At 49.7% G+C, this 26,540-nt stretch overlaps 1 protein-coding gene across 1 annotated transcript in view; it reads right to left on the minus strand.

Annotated features, from left to right (window-relative positions):
- Positions 1 to 1,629: 1,629 nt before the first annotated feature.
- The window catches only part of c5h5orf49 (chromosome 5 C5orf49 homolog), a 48,811-nt gene continuing 23,900 nt past the window's right edge, over positions 1,630 to 26,540 (minus strand). The window contains exons 2-3 of the mRNA XM_038797205.1: positions 26,378 to 26,494; positions 1,630 to 2,488 (exon numbers count right to left, since the gene is read on the minus strand). Coding sequence (XP_038653133.1) covers positions 2,336 to 2,488; positions 26,378 to 26,494 — 270 coding nt within the window. The 3' untranslated portion in view covers positions 1,630 to 2,335. The remainder of the gene's footprint in view (positions 2,489 to 26,377; positions 26,495 to 26,540) is intronic.

Raw genomic sequence — 26,540 nt, forward strand, 5'->3', positions numbered from 1 at the left:
ATCCACCATTCAGTCCCAGGGCAGACAGGTGCTGCAACCAAAACCATCTACTGACACATACGTGCACTGAACAAGCCATTGACATTTTGATGTTCCCATGGGATCTCCTCTCGGCCCAGCTTTTACAAAAATCTTTGCTAGGTTCCATGAGAAACGTGTCTTTGATGGAATGACACCAAGCCCCCACTGTAACATGGATAACCTGGCCTGGCTCATTCCCCAACACCAAGTCTAGCATGGCCCCTCTCTGGTTGGATTGTCAACATACTGTATCAAAAAGTCCTCCTGGACACATCTAACAAACTGCTCTCCATCCAAGCCCCAGGCTGTAAGGGATATCCAGTCATTATGGGGACGGTTAAAATCGCCCATCACAACTGCCCTGATTTTTTCACACAACACAGCTGTGATCTGCTCCCTAATCAGCAATGCAACTCCTTCATAGAATCATAGAATTTACAGTACAGAAGGAGCCCGTTCAGCCCATCGAGTCTGCACCGGTCCTTGGAAAGAGAACCCTACTTAAGCCTACACCGCCACCCTAATCCTGTAACCTCGTAGCCCCACCTAACCTTTTGGAGACTAAGGGCAATTTAGCATGGCCAATCCACCTAACCTGCACTTCTTTGGACAGTGGGAGGAAACCAGAGCACCCGTAGAAAGCCCATGCAGGCATAGAATGTACAGTGCAGAAGGAGGCCATTTGGTCCATCAAGTCTGCACCGAACCACTTAAGACCTCACTTCCACCCTATCCCCCTCACCCAATATCTCCTCCTAACCTTTTTTGGACACTAAGGGAAATTTAGCATGGCCAATCCACCTAACCTGCACGCCTTTGGACTGTGGGAGAAAACCTGATCAACCGGATGATGCGCTATCAATCGTATTAAAGACTCAAATGGGTACAATAGAGGCTTTATTACAGTTAGATGTTTATCCTCCGACTGTAGCTGGTAGAATGGCTGCTCAGGAGAAGTCATGCATATTTATACGGCTCCTTGTGGGCGGAGCTAGCCGGCAGGGGCTACCGGCGAACCTGTAGTATAGGTACTACTGTACATCCCCTAATATAGGCACACAAACAATTACACAGTGGATCACCACACCGGAGGAAACCCACGCAGACACGGGGAGAACGTGCAGATTCCGCACAGATAGTGTTCCAGCGGGGAATCGAACCTGGGACCCTGGAGCTGTGAAGCCACAGTGCTAGCCACTTGTGCTACCATGCTGCCGACATGGGGAGAAGGTGAAAACTCCAGACAGACAGTAACCTGAAGCCAGAATTTAACCTGGGACCCTGGAGCTGTGAGGCAACAGTGCTAATCACTGTGCCACCATGCAGCCCTTCCTGTTTCCCCTTCTAAAACAACACTATCCCAGAATGTTAAGCTGCCAGTCCTGTCCTTCCTTTAAACATGTCTCCATAATTGTAATTACATCATAGTTCCATGCTGTAATCCAGGCTCAGTTCATCTGTTTTACCTGTTACACTTCTTGCATTGAACCAAACACACACCAGACCTACAATCCCGCTAAGCCATGCGGCTTCCCTCTACCTGCTCTTACTCTGCACTATGTTTATCTCAGTCTCACTTTTTTCCCCAGTCTCTGGATTTACTGGCCTGCTGTTCCAGTTCCCACCATCGACATGGAGGACAGAAGACTTCCAGCGAGTGAGAAGCTCATCGGGAATTGTAAGGGCTTGTCAATTCCAATTTAAACACTCGCTTCATGGGCAAATAGGCTCTCTGGCAACTTCAACAAGTGTGGAGTCTCATTTTTAAAGATTTTAATTAATGTTGGTGAATTAAAAAAATGTTTTATTGTTTCGTTTATTTCTTTCTCTTAATCCAGTATATTTTCTCTTTATTTTGCATGCTGCACCTGATTTGTCAGTGAATATGATGGAAACTTACGGACCAAACTCTGTGCTCCTTAATGATTTTTCTAGTTGATTAGTTCAGGAAATATACAGACCTTTGCCCTACTCTCAGTTCTGATACCCTGTAGATGACACTAGCTGGCTGACATGAACGTACAGTGCAAAAGCCCAAAAAACTGTACGGAAATGTAGGTATAATGAATGGCTGACAACATTCCTTTGCCACTGAACATAAAAGCTTGTCCATAGTATATAGAATGATAGCTCCCTGCAGATGACCTCCCATCTGTGAAGAGATTACTCCATGTGTAAAAAAAGTCTTGAACTGAGTTTCAATTTTTAATCAAGAACTCTTTAAAAAAAAAGCAAAATCTAGATTTTAAAAGGGACATATTAAAATTGTAGAGGAAAGAAAACCATATTAGTCTGACTTTACTCTTTGTCATTACTAATCCTCCTCCAAATAATTGGCAATGCCATTTCTTCTGTAAAATTCTGTTTGGACTCGGGCAATTCTGACAAAAGTTCGATTTGGTGCTTCAAGTGGTGGGCGTTTACCATAGTGTGATGAAGTCAATACTGGAACTATTCGAGATTTTTCCTGAAAGACAGATGAATAGTTATCACACAAAAGTTTTTAACAGTAAAATGAAGAGTGGTAATATATCCTGAACGAGATCCTAAACTAATTATTATTTAAAACAAGCTATACGTTTCTTAACAATTATCATTCCATGTAATAAGAGTTCGGATTTTACTCCTGAAATCTCTGAAGATTGAAAACAAAACTAATTCTGAAATCTTTCTTATTTCCTGCACTAAACTAGTAAACTAATTTATATTTTTCAATTCAAAACAGCTTGTAACTCTTGAAAAGTGAAAACCATTTTTCTGCTTTGAATAAACAATTCGGCTTCGCCCAAGGAGAGGAGATACAAAAATACAATTTGCTACACAATCATTCTTGATAAAATTATACTTGTCTATTGTTTCCTTGTCTTTGCTAAACATACCAGGAATAATTTTCTTGCATGTTAATCTGGCAGAACAGATCACCTACCTATTTGCAGAACAGGTCCCATTCAATCCATTCTGACAGATTACTTTGCAGATGGTGAAGATAAAAATGATGCCCAATGATATGCTGGAGTATAGTTCCACAAGCACTCTTAGCTCAAATAAACATTCTTCATGCATTAGCTTAGAAGGTTGTTATTGATTTGCAAATGCAAAGCATCGAAGCCAAGCCAAAGCCTCCAGAACATTTGTGACATTTCTCTGTAATGTGCAGCATTGTTTGTGCCTTTCCACAAGTGCATAAGGCATTTGTACTGAATCCTCAGCGGTAAAGGTTGGCTGCACAGGGGCCCTACTTTGTACTGAGGCCCCAAAGGTGGTGGTTGGCTGCACAAGGGCCATAGTCTGCCCTAAACCTATTTAGCACGGAGCACTGATGCCGTGGCAATTCAAAGCCTAACATTCGACAGAGGAGTTTGTCACAAGTAACTTTCTAGTGACTTCCTGTGTTTCCTGCTACTTGATCCAAAGGATGTCTGCTGGTAGATCTTGCTCAAGAAGGGTTCTCCATATGAGGCGCCAAGGTGAAAGGCGGGTAGTAGGTGGTTTTAACAGGTATTCATGGAGTGGAACGTGAGATGCAACACAGATATTTCAACCAGCTTGTGAGTTTTCATCAGTTCGCAAATGTAGCAGAGCGATGTTTTCAAGAATAGGAATCCAGGGAGGGATGTTGAACAGAAAGTTCAATTTATGATGCGCACAGCTGCATTTAGTTGAGTGTCAACTAGGTGTGCACATGATGACCTTCGCACAGTGTCTGCTGCAGAGTAGAATGGGGTAAGTGCTGAGGTCTGGAGTGTTACGGAAAACAGCTTGGTCAACATTAAGGATAGTCTCTATTTCCTGGGATATGTGCTGCAAAATAAGATGCTCAGAGATCTTAAAGCACACAGTGATGCACTATCAATTACGCAAAGCCAAGAGCAGGATGTAATCAAGGCTTTATTGCACTGAGATGTGTGGCCTCCTACAGCAGCTGACGAAATGGCTGCTGTACGGGGAGCCCACATATTTATACTCTACCTACTGGGCGGAGCCAGCAGGCAGGGATCTACCCCCGTACCTGTAGTACAGGAGCCTTACCGTAAAGCACCTGTAACAACATCCTCTATATACAATATATACATCAGTGGTGACTACCACATTCACCCCCTGTTAAAAATGAGTCCGGCGGGGATGGTGGAGAACTATATACAGGAAATTGTGTTTTAAAAGTACAGATAAAATTATAAATTCAGGCGGTCCAGTGCCTTAATCTGTCGTAGAGAGCACCGTAGTGTTGGTGGCGACTCCGGCGGCGGCATCGTCTTCGGAAACTCCGGGAGCGTGTCGAAATCCTCTTCATCCCCGGGTGTGGGCAAGAGGAGGGTGGAGTGTCCCGGAGCGGAAGCTGCGGTGGGATGTGCCGGGGGAAGGGAGGGTGGCGCCGGGTCGGTGGGGGGGTGATGTGTGGGGAACCAGTTGGTGCCAGGTCCTTGAGGGAGACTGTGTCTTGGCGGCCATCGGCCATACGTAAGCGGGTTGGCGTGAAGTAGCTGTACCCCCTCAACCAACGGGTCCGCCTTGTGGAGTCGAACGCATCTACGGAGGAGAACGGGTGCTGGAGCTGCCAGCCACGTTGGGAGCGATACCTCGGAGGTGGACTTCCTGGGGAAGGCAAAGAGACATTGATGGGGGTTTCATTAGTCGCGGTGCACAGGAGCGACCGAATGGAGTGAAGTGCATCGGGGAGGATCTCCTGCCAGCGGGAGGCCGGGAGATTTCTGGACCGTAGAGCCAGCTGTACAGCCCTCCAGACCGTCCCATTCTCCCTCTCTACCTGCCCTTTTCCCCTGGGGTTTTAGCTGGTCATCCTGCTCGAGGCAATACCCCAGTCGAGCAGGAACTGACGCAGCTCATCGCTCATGAATGAGGATCCCCTGTCGCTGTGGACCTAGGCGGGGAAACCGAACAGAGCGAAGATGGTGTTGAGGGCTTTGATGATGGTGGCAGACGTCATGTCGGGGCATGGGACAGCAAGGGGAATTGGGAATGTTCATCGACCACACTGAGAAAGTACGTGTTGCGGTCAGTGGAGGGGAGGGGCCCTTTCAAGTCCACGCTGAGGCAATCAAAGGGGCGGTAGAAGTGCGGTTTACACTCTGCGCAGACCTGGCAGTCTCTGGTGATAGCCCTGACTTCCTCGATGGAGTAGGGCAGCTGGCAGGCCTTGATGAAATGGTAAAAACGGGTGACTCCTGGGTGACAAAGGTTGTTGTGCAGGGTGCGGAGTCGGTCCACTTGTGCGCTGGCACATGTACCTCGGGATAGGGCATCGGGGGGCTCATTGAGCTTACCAGGGCGATACAAAATCTCGTACTTGTAAGTGGAGAGCTCGATCCTCCACCTCAAGATTTTATCATTTTTGATCTTGCCCCGCTGTGTGTTGTTAAACATGAAGGCAACCGACCGTTGGCCAGTCAGGAGAGTGAATCTCCTGCCAGTCAGGTAATGCCTCCAATGCTGCACAGCTTCAACGATGGCTTGGGCCTCCTTTTCGACGGAGGAGTGCCAAGTTTGGGAGACATGGAGGGTGCTGGAAAAGAATGCCACGAGCCTGCCTGCCTGGTTGAGGGTGGCGGCCAGAGTGACATCTGGTGCATCGCTCTCCACTTGGAATAGTAACGTCGCGTCGACCGCGTGCATCACGACCTTGGCAATTTCAACATTAATACGGCTGAAGGCCTGGTGAGCCTCGGCCGTCAGTGGAAAAACGGAGGATTGGATGAGTGGGCGGGCCTTGTCCGCATAGTTTAGGACCCACTGGGCGTAATACGAAAGGAACCCCAGGCACCGTTTGAGGGTCTTGGGGCAGTGGGGTCGGGCCCCAGAACTCCGTTCTGGACCACATAGCCGAGGATGGCTAAGCGGTTTGTGCTGAACACGCATTTCTCCTTGTTGTACGTGAGGTTGAGGCGAGTGGTGGTGTGGAGAAATTTGGCAAGGTTGGCGTCATGGTCCTGCTGATCGTGGCCGCAGATGGTGACATTGTCCAGGTACAGGAAGGTGGCCCGCAGTCCGTACTGGTCAACCATTCGGTCCATCTTCATTGGAAGACCGTGACCCCGTTGGTGAAGCCGAGGGGGACCATAAGAAAGTGGTAAAAGCGGCCGTCTGCTTCGAACACAGTATATGGGCGGTCCGCTTTACGAATGGGGAGCTGGTGGTAGACATATTTCAGGTCCACTGTCGAGAAGATCCGGTATTGTGCAATCTGATTGACCATATCAGATATGCGTGGGAGGGGGTACACGTTGAGCTGCGTGTACCAATTGATGGTCTGACTGGAGTCAACGACCATCCTATTTCTCTCCCCAGTTTTGACTACTACCACTTGGGCTCTCCAGGGGCTGTTGCTGGCTTTGATGATGCCTTCCCGAAGCAGCCGCTGGACTTCAGACCTGATGAAGGTCCTGTCCTGGGCGCTTTACCATCTGCTCCTGGTGGCTACGGGTTTGCAATCCGGGGTTAGGTTTGCAAAAAGGGAAGGTGGATCGACCTTGAGGGTCGCGAGGCCGCACACAGTAAGGGGTGGTAGGGGCCCGCCGAATTTCAGGGTTAGTCTCTGGAGTTTGCACTGGAAGTCCAGGCAGAGTAGCAAGGCAGCGCAGAGGTTAGGGAGGACGTAGAGGTGGAAGCCGCTGAACTCCAAGCCCTGGACAGTGAGAGTGGCGATGCAGTACCTACGGATCGCCATGGAGTGGTATCTCCGGGAGATTCTCTGATTGGCAGGGTGTACCGCGAGGGAGCAGCGCCTTCCCGTATCAGGGTGAATGAAGCTTTCAGTACTCCCGGTGTTCAGCAGGCAGGAGATCTCATGTCCATTGACCTTCACTTTTGTTGAAGCAGTGGCGAGGTTGTGTGGTCGAGACTGGTCAATCGTGACTGAGGCGAGACGTGGCTGGTCGTCGGTGGTTGCAGGTGATGAGTGGCCTGATGAGGTGCCCGACGGACAGGGGTCCCGAGTCGGGCAAGATGGTGGCGCCCACGAGCCGCACGTGTCGTGGGGGAGGCAAGGTGGCTGCGCCTGTTGGTCTTGGGAGGAACAAGATGGCGGCGCCCACGGGCCGCACGTGTTGCGAGTCGAGCAAGATGGCGGCATCCACTGGCCGCCATGGACCACAGAGGGGAAGACGGCGGTGCCCACTGGCCGCACGTGGGGGGTGCCGGGACAATAGTGGCGTTTCAGGGGGCCTGGCACACTGCAGCGAAATGTCCCTTTTTGCCACAGGCTTTGCACAGAGTGCTCCGCATTGGGCAGTGCTGTTGGGGGTGTTTTGACTGTCCACAGAAGTAGCATTTGGGCCCCCCGAGATTGGTTGGCTGCCGCGCGGCACATGCGTGGGGCTGGCTAAGGGCGGTCGCTGATGGGGTCCACGATGGGGCAGTCATCTGCAGAGTCCACGATGCACATTCCACGTGAGTTCACTTCAGCCATTATCACAGCGGTCTACATCCCACCCCAGGCAGAAGTGAGGAAGGCGCTGGATGAACTGTACACAGTCATAAACAACTATGAAACAGAACACCCGGAGGCCTTGTTCATTGTGGCCGGAGACTTCAACAAAGCCAACCTCAAGAGTGTACTGCCAAAATTCCACCAGCACATCTCCTGTCCCACCAGGGGCGACAACACTCTTGACCACTGCTACTCAAAAATCAAGAGCGCCTACCGTTCCATCCCCCGACCGCACTTTGGGAAATCAGACGATAAGACTGTGCTCCTTCTCCCGGCTTACAAGCAGAAGCTCAAGCGGGAGAATCCAGCTAAGAAGGTTGTGCAGTGCTGGTCCGAGGAGACAGAAGAGCTCTTACGTGACTGCTTGGAGACAGTGGCCTGGTCCATATTTAAGAACTCAGCGACTAACTTAAATGAGTATGTCACCACCGTCACAGACTTCATCAGCAAATGTGTGGACGACTGCGTGCCAAAGAAAGCAGTACGTATGTTCCCCAACCGGAAACCATTGCTCAACCGCAAGATTGACTCCCTATTGAAGGACAGATCTGAGGCGTTCAAGGCAGACGACCCTGTCCTATACAAGAAATCCAGGTACAACCTCCGCAAAGCCATCCGAGATGCCAAGAGAGAATATCAAACTAAGCTAGAGTCACAGACAGACTCTCGGCGGTTGTGACAAGGACTAAACAACATAACGGGCTACAAAGCGAAGCCGAGCAGTATCTCTGGCAGCAGCGCACCCCTCCCCGATGAACTTAATGCATTCTATGCTCGGTTTGAGCAGGTAACCAACAATCCGCTGTCGAGTGCCCCAGCAACCCATAATTCACCCATACCCACCATCACAGTTTCCGAAGTCAGATCGGCCTTCCTGAATGTGAACCCACGGAAGGCGATGGGCCCGGACGGGATCCCTGGTCGTGCACTCAGAGCCTGCGCATACCAGCTGGCAGATGTATTCACAGACATCTTTAACCTATCCCTACTCCACTCCGAGGTCCCCACCTGCTTCAAGAAGACCACCATCATACCGGTACCAAAGAAGAACCAGGAAACGTGCCTCAATGACTACCGCCCGGTGGCCCTGACGTCAGTTGTAATGAAGTGCTTCGAGAGGCTGATCATGAAGCGCATCACCTCCATACTCCTGGAACGCCTTGACCCACTTCAATTCGCATACCGTCGCAACCGGTCCACATCAGACGCCATTTCCCTGGCCCTACACTCATCCCTAGAGCATCTCGAAAACAAGGACTCCTACATCAGACTCCTATTTATTGACTACAGCTCCGCCTTCAACACCATAATCCCAGCCAAGCTCATATCAAAGCTCCAAAACCTAGGACTTGGCTCTCCACTCTGCAACTGGATCCTTGACTTTCTGACCAACAGACCACAGTCCGTAAGAATGAACACCAACACCTCCTCCACAATAGTCCTCAATACCGGTGCCCCACAAGGCTGCGTACTTAGCCCCCTACTCTACTCCCTGTACACACACAACTGCATGGCAAAACTTGGTTCCAACTCCATCTACAAGTTTGCTGACGATACGACCATAGTGGGCCGGATCTCGAATAACGACGAGTCCAAATACAGGAGGGAGATAGAGAACCTAGCGGAGTGGTGTAACGACAACAATCTCTCCCTCAATGCCAGCAAAACTAAAGAGCTGGTCATCGACTTCAGGAAGCAAAGTACTGTACACACCCCTGTCAGCATCAACGGAGCCGAGGTATAGATGGTGAGCAGTTTCAAATTCCTAGGGGTGCACATCACCAAAAATCTATCCTGGTCCACTCACGTCGACGCTATCACCAAGAAAGCACAACAGCGCCTATACTTCCTCAGGAAACTAAGGAAATTTGGCATGTCCACATTAACCCTTACCAACTTTTACAGATGCACTACAGAGAGCATCCTATCAGGCTGCATCACAGCCTGGTATGGCAACTGCTCGGCCCAGGACCGCAAGGAACTTCAGAGAGTCGTGAATACCGCCCAGTCCATCACACGAACCTGCCTCCCATCCATTGATTCCATCTACACCTCCCGCTGCCGGGGGAAAGAGGGCAGCATAATCAAGGATCCCTCCCACCCGGCTTACTCACTTTTCCAACTTCTTCCATCGGGCAGGAGATTCAGAAGTCTGAGAACACGCACGAACAGACTCAAAAACAGCTTCTTCCCCACTGTCACCAGACTCCTAAATGACCCTCTTATGGACTGACCTCATTAACACTACACCCTTGTCTGCTTCATCCGATGCCAATGCTTATGTAGTTACATTGTATATATTGTGTTGCCCTATTATGTATTCTCATGTATTTTCTTGAATTCTGTTTAATTCCCTTTTCTTCCCATGTACTGAATGATCTGTTGAGCTGCTTGCAGAAAAATACTTTTCACTGTACTGAGGTACACGTGACAATAAACAAATCCAATCCAATCCAAGGAAGCGTGGGCCGCGCGGTTGGGGGCATAGGTCTGAATGTTGCGTGATGCGACCGTAAGTGAGAGCGCTAGCTTTTTGGTCACCGCGAGGTCGAGCGTGGCCCCTTCTAGGAAGCACTGGTGGATGTAGTCAGACCCTATGCCTGTAACAAATGCTTCTCTCATCAGCAAATTCGAGTGTTCCGTGGAATAAATGGCCTCACAGTCACAGACTCTAACTAGGGGAGAAGGCGCGCCAGAAATATTCCACTGACTCACCGGGAAGCTGGCGCCACGTGGAGAGGAGGTGTCTGGCGTAGATTTTCCGCTGAGCGTAGTTTTCCTTCAGTAGCGCCATGGCCTCTGCGTAGGTTGGCGCATCCTGGATGAGTGGAAAGACGTTGGAGCTCAGCTGCGTGTAAAGGATCTGGAGCTTCTTTGCTTCTGGAATTGTGTCTGGCGCAGACCTGATGTACGCTTAGAAACAGGCTAGTCAATGTTCAAAGTCCTTTTTGGCATTGTCTGCTTGAGGATGCAGCTGCAGGTGATCCGGCTTGGTGCGGAGGTCCATCTCTGAAAACTCAGTATAATAAATTGATGCTCTATCAATTACGCAAAGACAAGAGTAGGATGTAATCGAGGCTTCATTACACTGAGACGTGTGGCCTCCTACAGCAGCTGACGAAACGGGTGCTGTACGGGGAGCACATATATTTATACTCCGCCTTCTGGGTGGAGCCAGCAGGCAGGGATCTACCCCCATACCTGTAGAACAGGGGCCTTACTGTAAAGCACCCATAACAACATCCTCTATATATAATATATACATCAGTGGTGACTACTACACACAGGTGTAGTGGAATCAGTGAATAGCTGGCCACCAATTTGAGATCTTTTCCAGGTTTTGCAATGGCAATTACTTTTGCCATATGCCACACCTTTGGGAGTGAGTTTGGGCTGATGATTCTTATGTAGAACTGATTGAGCTCGGCTTGAGCACGGGAGCCACATTGTTTCAGGAGTTCTGGTGCAATGCTGTCATATCCTGCTCCTTTGCCACATTTCCCAGCTCTTAAACTTTTCCCAGCTCTGTGATCTTGAAGGGATCAGGACTGTCAAGTTCTGGATGTTTCTGGTGTTAATTTTTTCGGCTTGTTATGTGATGTGTTTTCATTTCTATTTCAATGGTATCCTTGCTACCTTTTTCTATTTGTTCATGGGATGCAGGCGTCACTGGCTAGGACAGCATTCACTGTTCACCCTGAATATGGAATAGATGGCAACTTGGTTAGGGGTGACTAATGTAGGTGAATTTTGGGCTGTTCCATGATAGCGAATCAAGACCAGCACCTTCGACTGGAATGAGTGAATTTGAGCCCTGCTGTTGTTTCCTGTCACCTAGGTGTGATGTGCAGCACTGAAAGATTTGATGAGATGGTCTGCTATATCAGGGTCACTAAATGGGTTATATTCCTACCGGAGTCTCTGTGTCAAGGCATGGATGAAGGCATGGAACAAGCACCTTTGTGAATACCACCACAATTCTTCCACAAGTATATTACGAAAAGACAGTGGTTGGGATTTTCCACTCCTGTTCAAGACAGGCAAGTTTGGCAATGAGAGCGGAAAATATTGCATGACCAAAGTTTCACGTCGATGCAAAAGCAGGAAACAATTACCCCCTCACTGTTAGTGGCAGGCTTCATTCCTGCCGTTCAACATAGGGAACCTTGTTGTAATATATTAGCATCTCATTATTAGGCCCATATGAAGGGATCACATCCCCACGTAAAAAAATCTAACAATGCTGGCATGAAGTCAGAACGGCGCGAAGCATGACTGGCATCAAAAGGCATCCACTGGGCAAGCAGAACTCTGAGGGGAACTTGGAGGTGAGCGCAGTGTTTCAGACACAACTACATGTCTTTGGAGGGAGAATGGGGTATGAGGGTTGAGTCGAAGGATTGAGACAGAGGGTACAGGAGTTGATTTGGGGGAGATGAATGTTGAGCCAGGGGTATGGGGGTTGACTCATGGGAGGACAGGGGTGAGCCTGGAAGATGAGTCTGGGAAGATGGGTGGGGGGTGGAGGGCAGGGCAAGCCAGAAAAGACAGTGGGGTGAGTCAAGGGCGATTCAGGGGAGGAGGGGGGTCGGATCATTGACTTAGGGGAGGGGGTGGGCGGGGTTATTCATAAGCAAGTGTGAAAAGCAACGTTTTGGAGGATGCCTCCTGCTGCTAGGTCACAGAAGTCTTGGAAAGACTGTGCAGGAAGAGAAGCCTGGGTCACAACCTTCTTGGAAGGACTGTACAGAGGGAAGGGAAGCTTGGTGCATGGGCTTCAGTGTGCCGGGGTGGGCAGTCACCACAAACTGACGGTTCCACTACATCACTGGGGGGGGGGGGGGGGGGGGGGGGGTTTACATCTGGAAGCATAATGTTCACAAGAGCAAGGATAACGGAAAAACTTGTCAATGATCAGTACCCTGTTGAAGCTGAGACCATTCAGCTTGAACTCAATTTACATGCTTAGAGTCAAAGTAGTCACACAATTATTCCCATTGAAGCAGCAATTATGTGTGTCAGTGCCGCTCATTGCTGCTCAGCTATTAACGCTTGGTGCACCGATTACTGAAATCGATAACTGCCAAGGTGTGACTGTACCATTGCCTGACTAAGCAAACAACTATATCCTCTTAGAAATGCCACACTGCCTGAGGATAGCGCTCCTAATCCTTGGTTGTGTGCTGAGATGTGTCCCCAATGGATAAAATTGAGTGCAAGGCCTTGGAGTGAAGCTTAGGATAATGCCTGCACCGGAGATGAGAGCTCAGGATGCAGTCAAGCAGCCAAAAGCATCACTTCTTTGTCATGTGGTTGGAGCAAGGATTGTGTGGGGTCTTGCCAAACCAACAAGCAAACCAAGGACTGGCTGTGGCCAGCACATAAGTCTGTGGGCTTTGAGAGGCAGCTTTAAATGATGAATGGACATAGACTGATTGGTCCTTAGAAGACAAATGGTAACGGTGAGTCTCTGTCTTTAATACTGCAGTGTGGAATCTTCACGAAGGCACACAATCTCATCCATCTTGACCGGGGTGAGGCAAGATCAATGGGATTTGTGTATATCTCTGTGTGTTCCACAGGTGCAGGGTGCCATCGACTGCTCTCACATGACACTCAGTGGTCTGTGACATCAAAAGCACCATAAGTTGTTGGAGAAATAGGCCATTCAGCCCATCAAATCTGCTCCACCATTCAATGAGATCATGACTGAATCTGGTATGATAGTTCTCAATTCCACTTACCCATATTGTCCATCTGAGCCTTGAACATACTTAACGGACAAGCCTTTATAGCTCTCTGCGGTAAAGAATTCCACAGATTCACTACCTTCTGAGAGAAGAAATTCTTCCTCATCGCTGTCTTCAATGGGCAACTCCTTACCCTGAAGTTATGCCCTCTGGCCTTAGACTCTCCCACAAGGGGAGGCAACTTCTCAGCATCTACCCTGTCAAGGCCCCAGAAAATTCTATATGTCTCAATAAGGTCGCCTCTCATTCTTCTAAACTCCAATGGGTCCTGGCCTAACCTACTCAACCTCTCACCAACCCAGTGAACCTTCTCTAGACTGCTTCCAATGTCAGTATATCTTTCCTTAGATAAGAGGACCTAAAGTGTTCCAGTACAGCAGGTGTAGTTTAACTAGTGCCTTGTATACTTTTAGCAAGACTTCCCTATTTTCATACTCCATTCCCTTCGAAATAAAGTCAACATTCCATTTGCCTTCCCTATTACCCAGCTTTTTGTGATTTATGCACAAGGAAATCCTTCTGTGCTGCCGCTTTCTGCAGACTTCTCCATTTAAATAATATTCAACTCCTTTATTCTTCCGACCAAGTGCAAAACTTCATATTTTTCTACATTATATTCCATCTGCCAAATTTTTATCCACTCAGTTAACTTGCCTGTATCACTCTGTAGCCTCATTGTGTCATTCTCACCACCTACCTTCCCACCTATTTTTGTGTCATCCGCAAACTTAGAAATAATACATTCACTCCCCTTGTCCAAGGCATTTATATTATAAATAATTGTGGCCCAGCACTGATCCGTGTGACACGCCACAGCTAGATTGCCATCTTGAAAATGCCCCACTGATTCCAACTCCCTGTCTTTGATTAGTTAGCCAATCCTCTATCCATGCTAATATACTACCCCCCAATGCCATGGACTCTTGTCTTATTAAGTAGCCAAAATTTTGTGTGGTACCTTATTGAACGCTTTTTGGAACTCCAAGTACATTACGTCCACTGGTTCCCCTTTATCTATCCTGCTTGTTAACACCTCAAAGAATTCTAATAAGTTTGTTGGGCATGATTTTGCCTTCATGAAGCCATGCTTACTCTGCTTAATTATGTTATCTATTTATAAATGCATATTACATCCTTTGTAATGGACAATAATACTTTCCCAAATGACAGATGTTAAGCTAACTAGCCTATAGTTGTTACCCATTTTTGCCTCCCTTCCTTTTAGAATAAGGGTTTTACACTGGCAGTTTTCCAATCCTCAAGGCCTTTTCCAGAATTTAAGGATTATTACCAGTGCATTCACTATCTCTGTAGCCATTTCCTTTAATATCCTCGGATGCAAGCCATCAAGTCCAGGAGATTTACCAGCCTTTAGCCTCATCAGTTTCCCTAGTACCCGCACAAGATGGCGCCAGAGCATGGCGACTCTCTGCAAGCTCTCCCTAACAGATCCCCTTTTTACTTATCTTACAATTGTTCCAATCTTTACATTGTGTACCTTGTGTTGTCCTATTATGTATTTCTTTTATTTCCTTTTCCTTTCATGTACTTAATGATCTGTTGAGCTGCTCGCAGAAAAATATTTTTCACTGTACCTTGGTGACAATAAACAAAATCCAAAACCAAACATGTTCTCAAGTGATAGTTATTATATTTGTTTCCCCAACAAATTATTTAATGTTTTTGGATTGTTATTTGTGTTTTCCATCGTGAAGACTGACACAAAGTATTTATCTAACACCCCTTTCATTTTTTGGTTCCCCATTATTATTTCCCCAGTCTCATTCTCTAAGGGACCTATGCTCACTTTGGCCTCTCTCTTCCTTTTTATATATTTACAGAAAATCTTATTGCCTTTTTTATATTCCTTGTTAGTTTCCCCTCATCTTCATAATATTTTGATAATCTTTAATTGTTTTTTAAAACTCTCTCAATCCGCTGGTTTACCTCTGATTTTTGCCACATTGTATGTTTTTTCTTTAAGTTTAATATTACTCTTAATTTCCTTGGTTAACCATGATTAATATATCCCCTTCCTAGAATCCTTCTTCCACTCTGGGATCTATCTTTGTTGTGAGTCATGAACTATTTTCATAAACATCTGCCATTGCTGATCAACTGTCTTTTCTGTTCAACTCCTTTCCCTGTCCACTGCAGCCAACACTGCCCTCGTTTCTTTGTAATTACCCCTATTTAAGTTCAGCACAGTTGTTTCTGACCCAAGTTTCTCACTCTCAAACTGAATGCTAAATTCTATCATGTTGTGGTCACTGTTTCCTCGGGATCTTTCACTCAGATTGTTTATTAAACCTGCCTCATTATACATTTCTAGGTCCAAAATAGCCTGATCCCGAAGTGGATCTATAACATATTGCTCTGGGAAACTGTCCCAAATATACTCTTTTAAAAAAAAACATTTTATTGAAGGCATTTTAAATATTTACAAAATCACAAAAATACAAAAATCAACCATGGCCACAGGTAACAAGCCCCACCCACCCTGAAATTTCCCCCCCCCCCCCCCCCCCTGACCAACACCCCCACTCACCTCGCTACCACCCCAGCAGCCGCATCCCTTTCCAACTTCCCCCCCAATAAAAAATAAAACAACCCTACCTCCCCGCCTCCGCTGACAATTGAATACCCCTTAAAGAAGCCGACAAACAGCTTCCACCTCCTCCACCCCCGAATGGCAAACTTGATCTTTTCCAAATGCAAGGGAACTCTGCCAAGTCATTCACCCATCACCCGGCCTTCAGCAGTTCTGAGTCCCGCCAACACAATAAAATCAATCTCTGTGCAATCAGGGAGGCAAAGGCCAAGACATCGGCCTCTCTCCCCACCTCTCCCCCCGGATCCTCCAACACTCCAAATATTGTCACCTCCAGACTTGGAGCTACCTCAACCCCCATAATCTTTCTTTGACATTGCAGCTGAAAATCCCTCCCAAAACCCCCTCAACCTCGGATATGCCCATAACATATGTACATGGTTCGCCACACTGCCCACACCTATCCTCCGCCCTGGAAAAACCAGCTCATCCTGGGCACCGTCAGGTGGGCTTTAAATTAAATTATATCGAATAAGACTTAGTATTGCACACAAAGAGGATGCATTCACCCTCTGCAGAGCTCCCCTCCACATTCCAGACCCCAACACCTTTCCCAATTCCTCCTCCAAGTTGAGCCTGACCTCTTCCACAGGAGAACTCTTCCTTTTCATCAGCTGCCCGTACATGTCTGCAACCTTGCCCTCCCCAATTTCATCTTTGGACAGAAGCTTATCCTGCAGCACTAAGGCTGGCAGCGTCGGGAACGACAGCACCCCCTTCTTAATACCTCCCTGACCTGGAGGTACCTGAACATATTCTCCATTGGTAACTGGTAAGACCCCTCCAGCTACTACAGGTCTGCAAACATCGCTGCCATAAACATTTATTGTTTCCTGAACCAATGCCAAGAAAACAACTACACGCCATTTCGGGGAGCCCACCATTTACCATTTCCAATGGAATCATTACTTTGTGCCCATGTGTTTTATTTGTACATGTGTTGAGTATATGTGTTTGTGTGTATGTTATGTATGAGTAAAGTATTTTAGAAAGAAAAATTATACTTCCATATTTCATACTGTATGTTAATAAGCTTTGCCTTTTGACTTGCCAAGTCTGGTTTTACAACAAACTAAGAATTTTATTATTTATTGTGGAGACCTGGTCATTGAGTGTTCACATATTTGGCTATGTAGCTAGTTTGAAATGTCATTTAAATATATGTTGTGACCTGTGGAGTAGTGGAACTAGAAACAGACAGAGCATTCCTCCCATCTCGGTCATAACAATGCATTTAACTGGATGTAAAAACGTATCCCATAATATCTGTAGTACAACCTGCATTTTTAAAATTTGTTTCTAAATGTGTGTTTATATTACAAGGAAACCAGGCCATTCATAAGACTTCTTGGGCGAGATTCTCTGTTTCTGAGACTGAGGGCGTGATTCTCCGCTCCCCACGCAGCGTGGGAGAATCGCGAGAGGGCCCCCCGACATTTCAGGCCCCCCTCGCGATTCCACACCACCCCCCCCCCCACCCCCCCCCCCCCCCCCCCCCCCCCCCCCCCGGGAGAATCGCCGTTCGCCGTGAAAAACGGATGGGCCGAGAGGCCTGCCGTTCACGACCGTTTCACGGCGGCGGCAACCACACCTGGTCGCTGCCGTTGTGAAATGGGTGTGGAGATGCCCGTTTGGGGCTTGTAGGTGGCCTTTTGGGGAAAGAGCACCGCGACTGTGCTCGGGAGGGGACAGGCCCGCGATTGGTGCCCACCGATCGTCGGGCCGGTGTCCCAATCGGACCCACTATTTCCCCTCCGCCGCCCCGTAAGATCAAGCCGCCACGTCTTGCGGGGCGGCTGAGGGGAAAGACGGCCACCGTGCATGGGCAGGTTCGAGCCGTCAGCGGCATGACCTCAGCCGCGCATGCGTGGTTTGGAGCTGGCCAACCTGCGCATGTGTGGCTGATGTCACATAGGTGCCGCCGTCGCGTCATTCTTGGTGCGACGCCTTGACATCAGCATCAAGGCCCCGCCGCCGAGAATAACGGAGCGCCGCTCCTAGCCCCCCGGGTGGGGGTGAATTAGATACGGGAAGCGGGCTCCGAGGCCGTCGCGAAAGTCGGCTGATTTCACGACGGCCTTCGCGATTTTCCGCGGGAGCGGAGAATCGCGCCCTAAGTGATGACATCGGTAGAGAATTTGTGGATTTTCACAACAGCAACCGAGACCACGGGAAACACAATCGATTCAAATGAAAAATGGTGCTGGATTCACCAGGTCTGTGATCGACACTCGGGAGGCTGACAAGCTGCAGCCTTATGTACAGATTACAATCCCCACACACACTCATCTCAGCCAACAAGATGGTACAGGTTGTGCTGAAGTGCACCCATAGAGCTGATGGTTTGGCTGGGGCCAGAGGGCACCTAGGAAGGTTGCCTAGGGCACACACATATGATCTATGGCCCTAAGTTCATAGTGGGCTCTGAGCGGCATGTGCAGCTGCATGGCTGCCTTTTTGGCTGCGGCAATGGTGCTCCGTGCCCGTCCATCCACCCCCACAGTCCACCGCATGGTCATGGCCCCATACTCCCCCCACACTAGCAGAAGCCCCCCCCCCCGGCCAACGGCACCACTGTCGGAAAACTATGGCGATGTTGGACACTTTCCATACCCCTTCTTTCTCCCTCAACAGCCACAACGCTGTTTCACCATTTTAAAAAGCACAAGTGAACCGCTCCATCGGGAACTCGGCCCATCGGAGGTGGAGAATCGCGGAGGCCCTGGAGAATACCAGGTCAGGCCCGCTAATGATCTGCAAACAGTTTTTACTGTATGTGCATTCTGGACCGCATTGATGTCGTTATCGAAGGGATGAAGAATTGCGATTTGTCATCAAATCAGTGCCTGCTATGATTGTGGCGTTGGAACCTATTCTCTGCCCAATCACATTTCCTGATTTTGATGTCAGCTACCAGAGAATCCGCCCCTTAGCTCTAATGGTCGCAATCACAAAAGCTGTAGGAAAAATGATGGGCGAAATTCTCCGACCCCCACGACGGGTCGGAGAATAGCGGGAGGGCCTTCCCGACATTTTTCCCGCCCTCCCGCTATTCTCCGACCCCCCCCCCACCCAACTCCCGACACGAATCACAGCTGTTCGATGGGCCGAAGTCCCAGCCCTTTACGCTGTTTTTACGAACGGCAAACAGACCTGGTCTGGCCGTTCGTAAAAACGGCGGGAACAACTCGCTTTTTATAACCATGGCACCGATTGGCACGGCCGTACCACGGCCGTGCCAAGGGTGCCATGGGCCCGATGCCCGCGCACTATTTGTCCTTCGGCCGCCCCGCGAATGGGGGCATCCCGGCCCGCGCATGCGCGGGTTTCGCGCAAATACGCGATGACGTCATCCGCGCATGCGGACGAAATTCGTTAAGCCCGTGATGCCGGAGCTTGCAGCGTCGGGCTGCTAGCCCCGACTGGGGACCAGAATCGGTTCCCGGTCGGGAAGGGGCGCGTTGGCGTCAAACCCGCCCGGGTTTGACGCCAGCCTTACGATTTCTCCCGTTTTGGGAGAATCGCACCCGATATGTTTCTAAGAGCCTCATTCTCATCATTTCAGGTGCTCTGATCAGAGGAGTACTTAGGAGCTTTACATGGCTATTTTTAAATTCCATTAAACATTGATGTGAGCAGAATTTAATGTTAAATAATTTATTTCATTTTACTCACTCTTAGAGTACTGATTTTCACTCAACCGTACAAAAAGGTGAAGTGGCCTTTTGATGGCACCCTTTAAAAGCTTGGAGTGTGAAATCCATCCCCCCTCACCCTCATTTTTGGGTGCAGGTAAGTCCATGTCCATTGAAAACAATGTGAGTAAGAAGTAAAATTCAAGGAAGGGGCAGCTGGTAGTTCAAATAGGGGGGAAAACAGCAGAGCCTCTGCCCTATTGACCCACTAGCTGCCTATTTTTGGGTGGGTTAGCAAGAAACAGTGTTCTTAATAACAACAAAGAACAAAGAAAATTACAGCACAGGAACAGGCCCTTCGGCCCTCCCAGCCTGCGCCGATCCAGATCCTTTATCTAAACCTGTCGCCTATTTTCCAAGGATCTACTTCCCTCTCTTCCCCCCCCCTCCATTCATATGCATCTTAAATGATGCTATCGTGTCTGCCTCTACCACCTCTGCTGACAAAGCGTTCCAGGCGCCCACCACCCTCTGCGTAAAAAACTTTCCATGCACATCTCCTTTAAACTGGTTTAGCTCACCAGGCTAAATCGCTGGCTTTTAAAGCAGACCAAGCAGGCCAGCAGCACGGTTCGATTCCCTTACCAGCCTCCCCGGACAGGTGCCGGAATGTGGCGACTAGGGGGCTTTTCACAGTAACTTCATTGAAGCCTACTCGTGACAATAAGCGATTTTCATTTCATTTCAACTTTCCCCCTCTCACCTTGAAATTGTGACCCCTTGTAATTGACACTCCCACTCTTGGAAAAAACTTGTTGCTCTCCACCCTGTCCATACCTCTCATAATTTTGTAGACCTCAATCAGGTCCCCTCATAACCTCCATCTTCCCAACGAAAACAATCCTAATCTACTCAACCTTTCTTCATAGCTAGCACCCTCCATACCAGGCAAAATCCTGGTGAACCTCCTCTGCACCCTCTCTAAAGCATCCACATCCTTCTGGTAATGTGGCGACCAGAACGGCACGCAGTATTCCAAATGTGGCCTAACCAAAGTCCTATACAACTGTAACATGACCTGCCGACTCTTGTACTCAATACCCCGTCCGATGAAGGCAAGCATGCTGTATGCCTGTAGCGCTAACAATTATACTCAAAGACGAGAGACTAGTACAATAAAGGCTTTATTGCTGTGCGATGCTATTCCTCCATCTGCAACTGCAGACTAGGGTCTGAGTAACTCACACGCATATTTATACACAAGCCCCCTGTGGGCGGAGCTAGCCGGCAGGGGCTTACCGGAGGAACCTGTATTACAGGTACAGGCATACATCCCCCTACTGCAAGTACACATATCTACAGTGGTTATATCACCACATTCACCCCCTGTAAAACATGTGTCCGGCGGGGGTGACGTGTAACCATAATACAAAGGATGAGCTATTTACAAGAGGGTCCAAACATAGAAATCCAAGAGTCCATCCGGTTAGCAGGTTACAGGTTGAGCCGAATCGGCGGTCAAACGTTCCGCTGTGATCGGCGTAGCGGTGATGGCAACGATGGTGCAGGTGTTGGCAGTGTTGATGCTGGCTGCTGGCGGGATGACTCCGAGAGCGAGCCAAAATCTTCCGTGTAATCCAGTGTGGGCAGGGGGACGAGGGACGGACCTGGTGGGGGCGAATAGGGGGGCGCCGGAGGAAAGGAGGTTGGTGCGGGGGAAAAAAGGGGCGTGGGCATGGGATCGGCACCTGAGGGAGCCAGTTCCCGGATCGAGACTGTGTCCTGGCGGCCGTCGGGGAACTCCACATAGGCATACTGAGGGTTGGCATGGAGAAGGCGTACTTTGTCCACCAGGGGTTCCGCCTTGTGGTGCCGGACATGCCTATGGAGAAGGACTGGGACCGGAGTCGTGAGCCACGCCGGGAGCGACACCCCAGATGTAGACTTCCTAGGGAAGGCAAAAACACGTTAGTTGCGGTGCACAGTAGCGACCGAATGGAATGGAGCGCGTCAGGGAGGACCTGCTGCCAGCGAGCGGCTGGGAGGTTCCTGGACCGTAGGGCCAGCTGGACGGCCCTCCATACCGCCCCGTTCTCCCTCTCTACCTGCCCGTTTCCCTGGGGGTTGTAGCTGGTTGTCCTGCTGGAGGCAATACCTCTGCTGAGCAGGAAATTACGCAGCTCATCGCTCATGAGTGAGGATCCCCTGTCACTGTGGATGTAGTCGGGGAAACCGAACAGGGCGAAAATGGAATCCAGGGCCTTGATGACGGTGGCAGACGTCATATCCGGGCATGGGATGGCGAAGGGGATCCTAGAAAATTCATCGACCACACTAAGGATGTAGGTGTTGCGGTCGGTGGAGGGACGGGGTCCTTTGAAGTCCACGCTGAGGCGTTCAAAGGAGCGGGATGCTTTCACCAGGCGCGCGCGATCTGGCTGGTAGAAGTGCGGCTTGCACTCGGCACAGATCTGGCAGTCTCTGGTGACTGTCCGTACTTCCTCGACGGAGTAGGGCAGGTTGCGGGCTTTGATTAAATGGAACAAGTGACCCCCAGATGGCAAAGGCTCTCGTGCAAGGCACGGAGCTCGTTCACTTGTGCGCTGGCACATGTACCTCGGGAGAGGGCGCCTGGGGGCTCGTTGAGCTTGCCGGGGCGATACAAGATCTCGTAGTTAAAGGTGGAGAGCTCGATTCTCCACCGCAAGGTTTTGTCATTCTTGATCTTGCCACGCTGCGTGTTGTTGAACATGAAGGCTACCGACCGTTGGTCAGTGAGGAGAGTGAATCTCCTGCCGGCCAGGTAATGCCTCCAGTGCCGCACCGCTTCAACGATTGCCTGGGCTTCCTTTTCAACAGAGGAATGCCAAATTTCGGAGGCGTGGAGAGTGCATGAAAGGAATGCCACGGGTCTGCCTGCCTGATTTAGCGTGGCGCAAGTGCGACATCTGAAGCGTCACTTTCTACTTGGAAAGGCAGTGTCTCGTCTACTGCGTGCATCCCCGCCCTGGCTATGTCAGATCGAATGCGGGCGAAGGCCTGTTGTGCCTCGGCCGAGAGGGGGAAATGTGTGGACTGGATAAGTGGGCGGGCTTTGTCCGCGTATAGTGGGACCCACTGGGTGTAATAAGAAAAGAACCCAAGGCAGCGTTTGAGGGCCTTGGGGCAGTGGGGGAGTGGAAGCTCCATGAGGGGGCGCATGCGGTTGGGGTCGGGCCCCAGTAGTCCGTTTTGGAATACGTAGCCGAGGATGGCTAAGCGGTCTGTGCGGAACACACACTTCTCCTTGTTGTACATGAGATTAAGGAGAGATGCGGTGTGGAGGAATTTAGAAAGGTTGGCATCATGGTCCTGCTGGTCATGGCCGCAGATGGTGACATTGTCGAGGTACGGGAAGGTGGCCTGGAGTCCGTTCCGGTCAACCATTCGGTCCATTTCTCGTTGAAATACCGAGACTCCATTCGTGACTCCGAAAGGAACCCTAAGAAATTGGTACAGATGTCCGTCTGCCTCGTAGGCAGTGTAGGGACGGTCCGATTTACGGATGGAGAGCTGGTGGTAGGCGGATTTCAGGTCAATAGTAGAGAAGACCCGGTACTGTGCAATCTGATTGACCATATCAGAAATGCGGGGGAGAGGGTACGCGTCGAGCTGCGTGTACCGGTTGATGGTCTGGCTGTAGTCCATGACCATCCTGTGCTTCTCCCCGGTCTTAACCACTACCACCTGGGCTCTCCAAGGGCTGTTGCTGGCCTCGATGATACCCTCCCGATGATACCTGATGAAGGCCTTGTCCTGGGTGCTGTACTGTCTGCTCCTGGTGCCGACGGGCTTGCAATCTGCGGTCAGATTGGCAAAGAGTGAGGGAGGCTTGACCTTGAGGGTCGCGAGGCCGCAAACGGTGAGGGGAGGAGGGGTCCGCCGAATTTGAGGGTGTGGCTCTGGAGATTGCACTGGAAATCCAGGCCTAGTAAAAGTGACACGCAGAGGTTGGGGAGAATGTACAGATGGAAACGGTCGAATTCCACGCCCTGTACAGTAAGTTTAACCAGGCAGAAACCCCGGATCGGGACAGAGTGGGAACCGGAGGCGAGAGAGATCTGCCGGTTGGCGGGATGGACCGCAAGGGAATAGCGCCTGACCGTGTCCGGGTGGACGAAGCTCTCGATGCTCCCGGAGTCGATGAGGCAGGAGGTCACGTGGCCGTTGACCAGCACCGATGTAGAAGAGGGTGCCAGGTTGCGAGGACGGGATTGGTCGAGCGTAACGGAGGTGAGTAGCGGGCGATTGGCGGTGGAGTCAGATGAGTCCGACGAGGAGCGGTAGCGACCCGTGTCCCGTGGCCCCGTCCCGAGGGAGGACAAAATGGAGGCTTCTGGAGTACCTGTGGGTAAAATGGCGGCGCCCATGGGGCGCACGTGGCGGGGGGCGGCGAAAGATGGCGGCGCCCACTGATCGCATGTGGGGTCGGGGGAAGCGGACGGCGGGGCCCATTGAGCGAGCGGACCGAGGGCGCGAAGGCGGCAACCGTCCAGGACTGGCACACCGTTGCAAAGTGGCCTTTCTTGCCACAAGCTTTGCAGGTCGCGGTGCGGGCCGGGCAGCGCTGGTGGGGGTGCTTCTGCTGACCGCAGAAGTAACAGTGGGGACCCCCAGGGAGTGCGGTGCGGCGGGCAGCACAGGCATAGTGCGCGGGGGTGGCTGCTGGGGGGGGCGTTTGGCGGGTCCACGAGGGGTAGGACGGGTGGGCCTGAGGGGCTGTTTGAGGGGTCCACGAGGGGTAGGAAGGGTGGGCCGAGTGGCTAGCGGAGTAAGATCGCGCACTACGGGTGGCAGCCATCATGGAAAGCGGCAGAGCCTTTGCGGCCGCGAGGTCGGGGGCGGCCCCTTCCAGCAGTCGTTGCCGGATGGGGTCCAATGCAATGCCTGTAACAAATGCATCGCGCATGAGTAAGTCAGAGTGTTCCGTGGTTGTGAGGGCCCGGCAGTCGCAGTCTCGTACCAGAGGTATAAGGGCCCTCCAGAAGTCCTCAATCGACTCACCTGGCTGCTGGACGCGAGTAGAAAGTTGATGCCTCGCAAACAGGGTGTTCGCCGACTGTGCATAGTTCTCCTTGAGCAGTTCCATTGCTGTGGTGTAGTCAGTCGCATCTCGAATTAGCGGAAAGACACTGGAGCTAAGTCTGGAGTACAGGAGTTGCTTTTTCTGAGCCTCCGTCGGGGGAGGGTCCGCTGAAGAGATGTAGGCCTCGACTGCGGAACCAGCTGCAGACGGTCAGGCTTGATTCTGATGTCCATGGTGAACGGAAAAGCACACAGCAATAAATTGTAGCGCTAACAATTATACTCAAAGACGAGAGACTAGTACAATAAAGGCTTTATTGCTGTGCGATACTATTCCTCCATCTGCAACTGTAGACTAGGGTCTGAGTGACTCACACGCATATTTATACACAAGCTCCCTGTGGGCGGAGCTAGCCGGCAGGGGCTTACCGGAGGAACCTGTATTACAGGTACAGGCATACATCCCCCTACTGCAAGTACACATAACTACAGTGGTTATATCACAACAATGTCTTCTTGACCACTCTATCGACCTGCGTTGCCACCTTCAGGGTACAATGGACCTGAACTCCCAGATCTCTCTGCACATCAATTTTCCCCAGGACTCTTCCATTGACCATATAGTCTGCTCTTGAATTAGATCTTCCAAAATGCATCACCTCGCATTTGCCTGGATTGAACTCCATCTGCCATTTCTCTGCCCAACTCTCCAATCTACCTATATTTTTCTGTATTCTCTGACAGTCCTCCTCATTATCTGCAACTCCATCAATCTTAGTATCATCTGCAAACTTGCTAATCAGACCACCTATGCCTTCGTCCAGAGCATTTATGTATATCACAAACAACAGTGGTCCGAGAACGGATCCCTGTGGAACACCACTAGTCACCTTTCTCCAATTTGAGACACTCCCTTCCACCACTACTCTGTCTCCTGTTGCCCAGCCAGTTCTTTATCCATCTAGCTAGTACACCCTGAACCCCATACGACTTCACTTTTTCCATCAACCTGCCATGGGAAACTTTATCACACGACTTACTGAAGTCCATGTATATGACATCTACAGCCCTCATCAATTAACTTTGTCACTTCCTCAAAGAATTCTATTAGGTTTGTAAGACGTGACCTTCCCTGCAAAAAACCATGATGCCTATCACTGGTAAGTCTATTTTCTTCCAAATGTGAATTGATCCTATCCCTCAGTATCTTCTCCAACAGTTCGCCTACCACTGACGTCAAGCTCACAAGTCTATAATTCCTTGGATTATCCCTGCTACCCTTCTTAAACAAAGGGACCACATTAGCAATTCTCCAGTGCTCCGGGACCTCACCCGTGCTCAATATGCTGCAAAGATATCTATTAAGGCCCCAGCTATTTTGTCCCTCGCTTCCCTCAGTAACCTGGGATAGATCCCATCCGGTCCTGGGGACTTGTCCACCTTAATGCTTTTTAGAATACCCAAAACTTCCCCCTTCCTTATGCCGACTTGACCTCGAGTATATAAACATCCATCCGTAGCCTCAACATCCGTCATGTCCCTCTCCTTGGTGAATACCGATGGAAAGTACATAATAAGCCAAATACATTTTTACCAAATTTTCTAAATTATTATAAACCATTCAATACAAGTTTAATCATGGATGAATATGAGCAAATAATGAAAATTCCATCATAGTTTAACAAAAGAATAAATTGCTCCTGGTGATGTGACAAGAAGAACTGAGTTGCTCTAACCATGACAACATTATATACTCACCCCCATCTTTAAAAGGGGCAATACATCTTTTATTCCCCCATCCTGCTAGCTGGGTGATATCCATTCATTTTTACCTGAAAAGCTAGTAACCTACCTCAGCATTCACATTAAATGCTTGGCTGTAGCTGCGTTCTCGATCATCACGATGAATCTTATTATTATACCCTTGTTGTACTTTAAAAACTTGATCATAAAACAGCACGGATACTTCCTAAAAGAAATAATAGCTATATAAAAACTTGTTCAACTTGCATTCC

This window comes from Scyliorhinus canicula, chromosome 5, assembly GCF_902713615.1.
Source record: "Scyliorhinus canicula chromosome 5, sScyCan1.1, whole genome shotgun sequence".
In the NCBI taxonomy this organism is placed as follows: domain Eukaryota; kingdom Metazoa; phylum Chordata; class Chondrichthyes; order Carcharhiniformes; family Scyliorhinidae; genus Scyliorhinus; species Scyliorhinus canicula.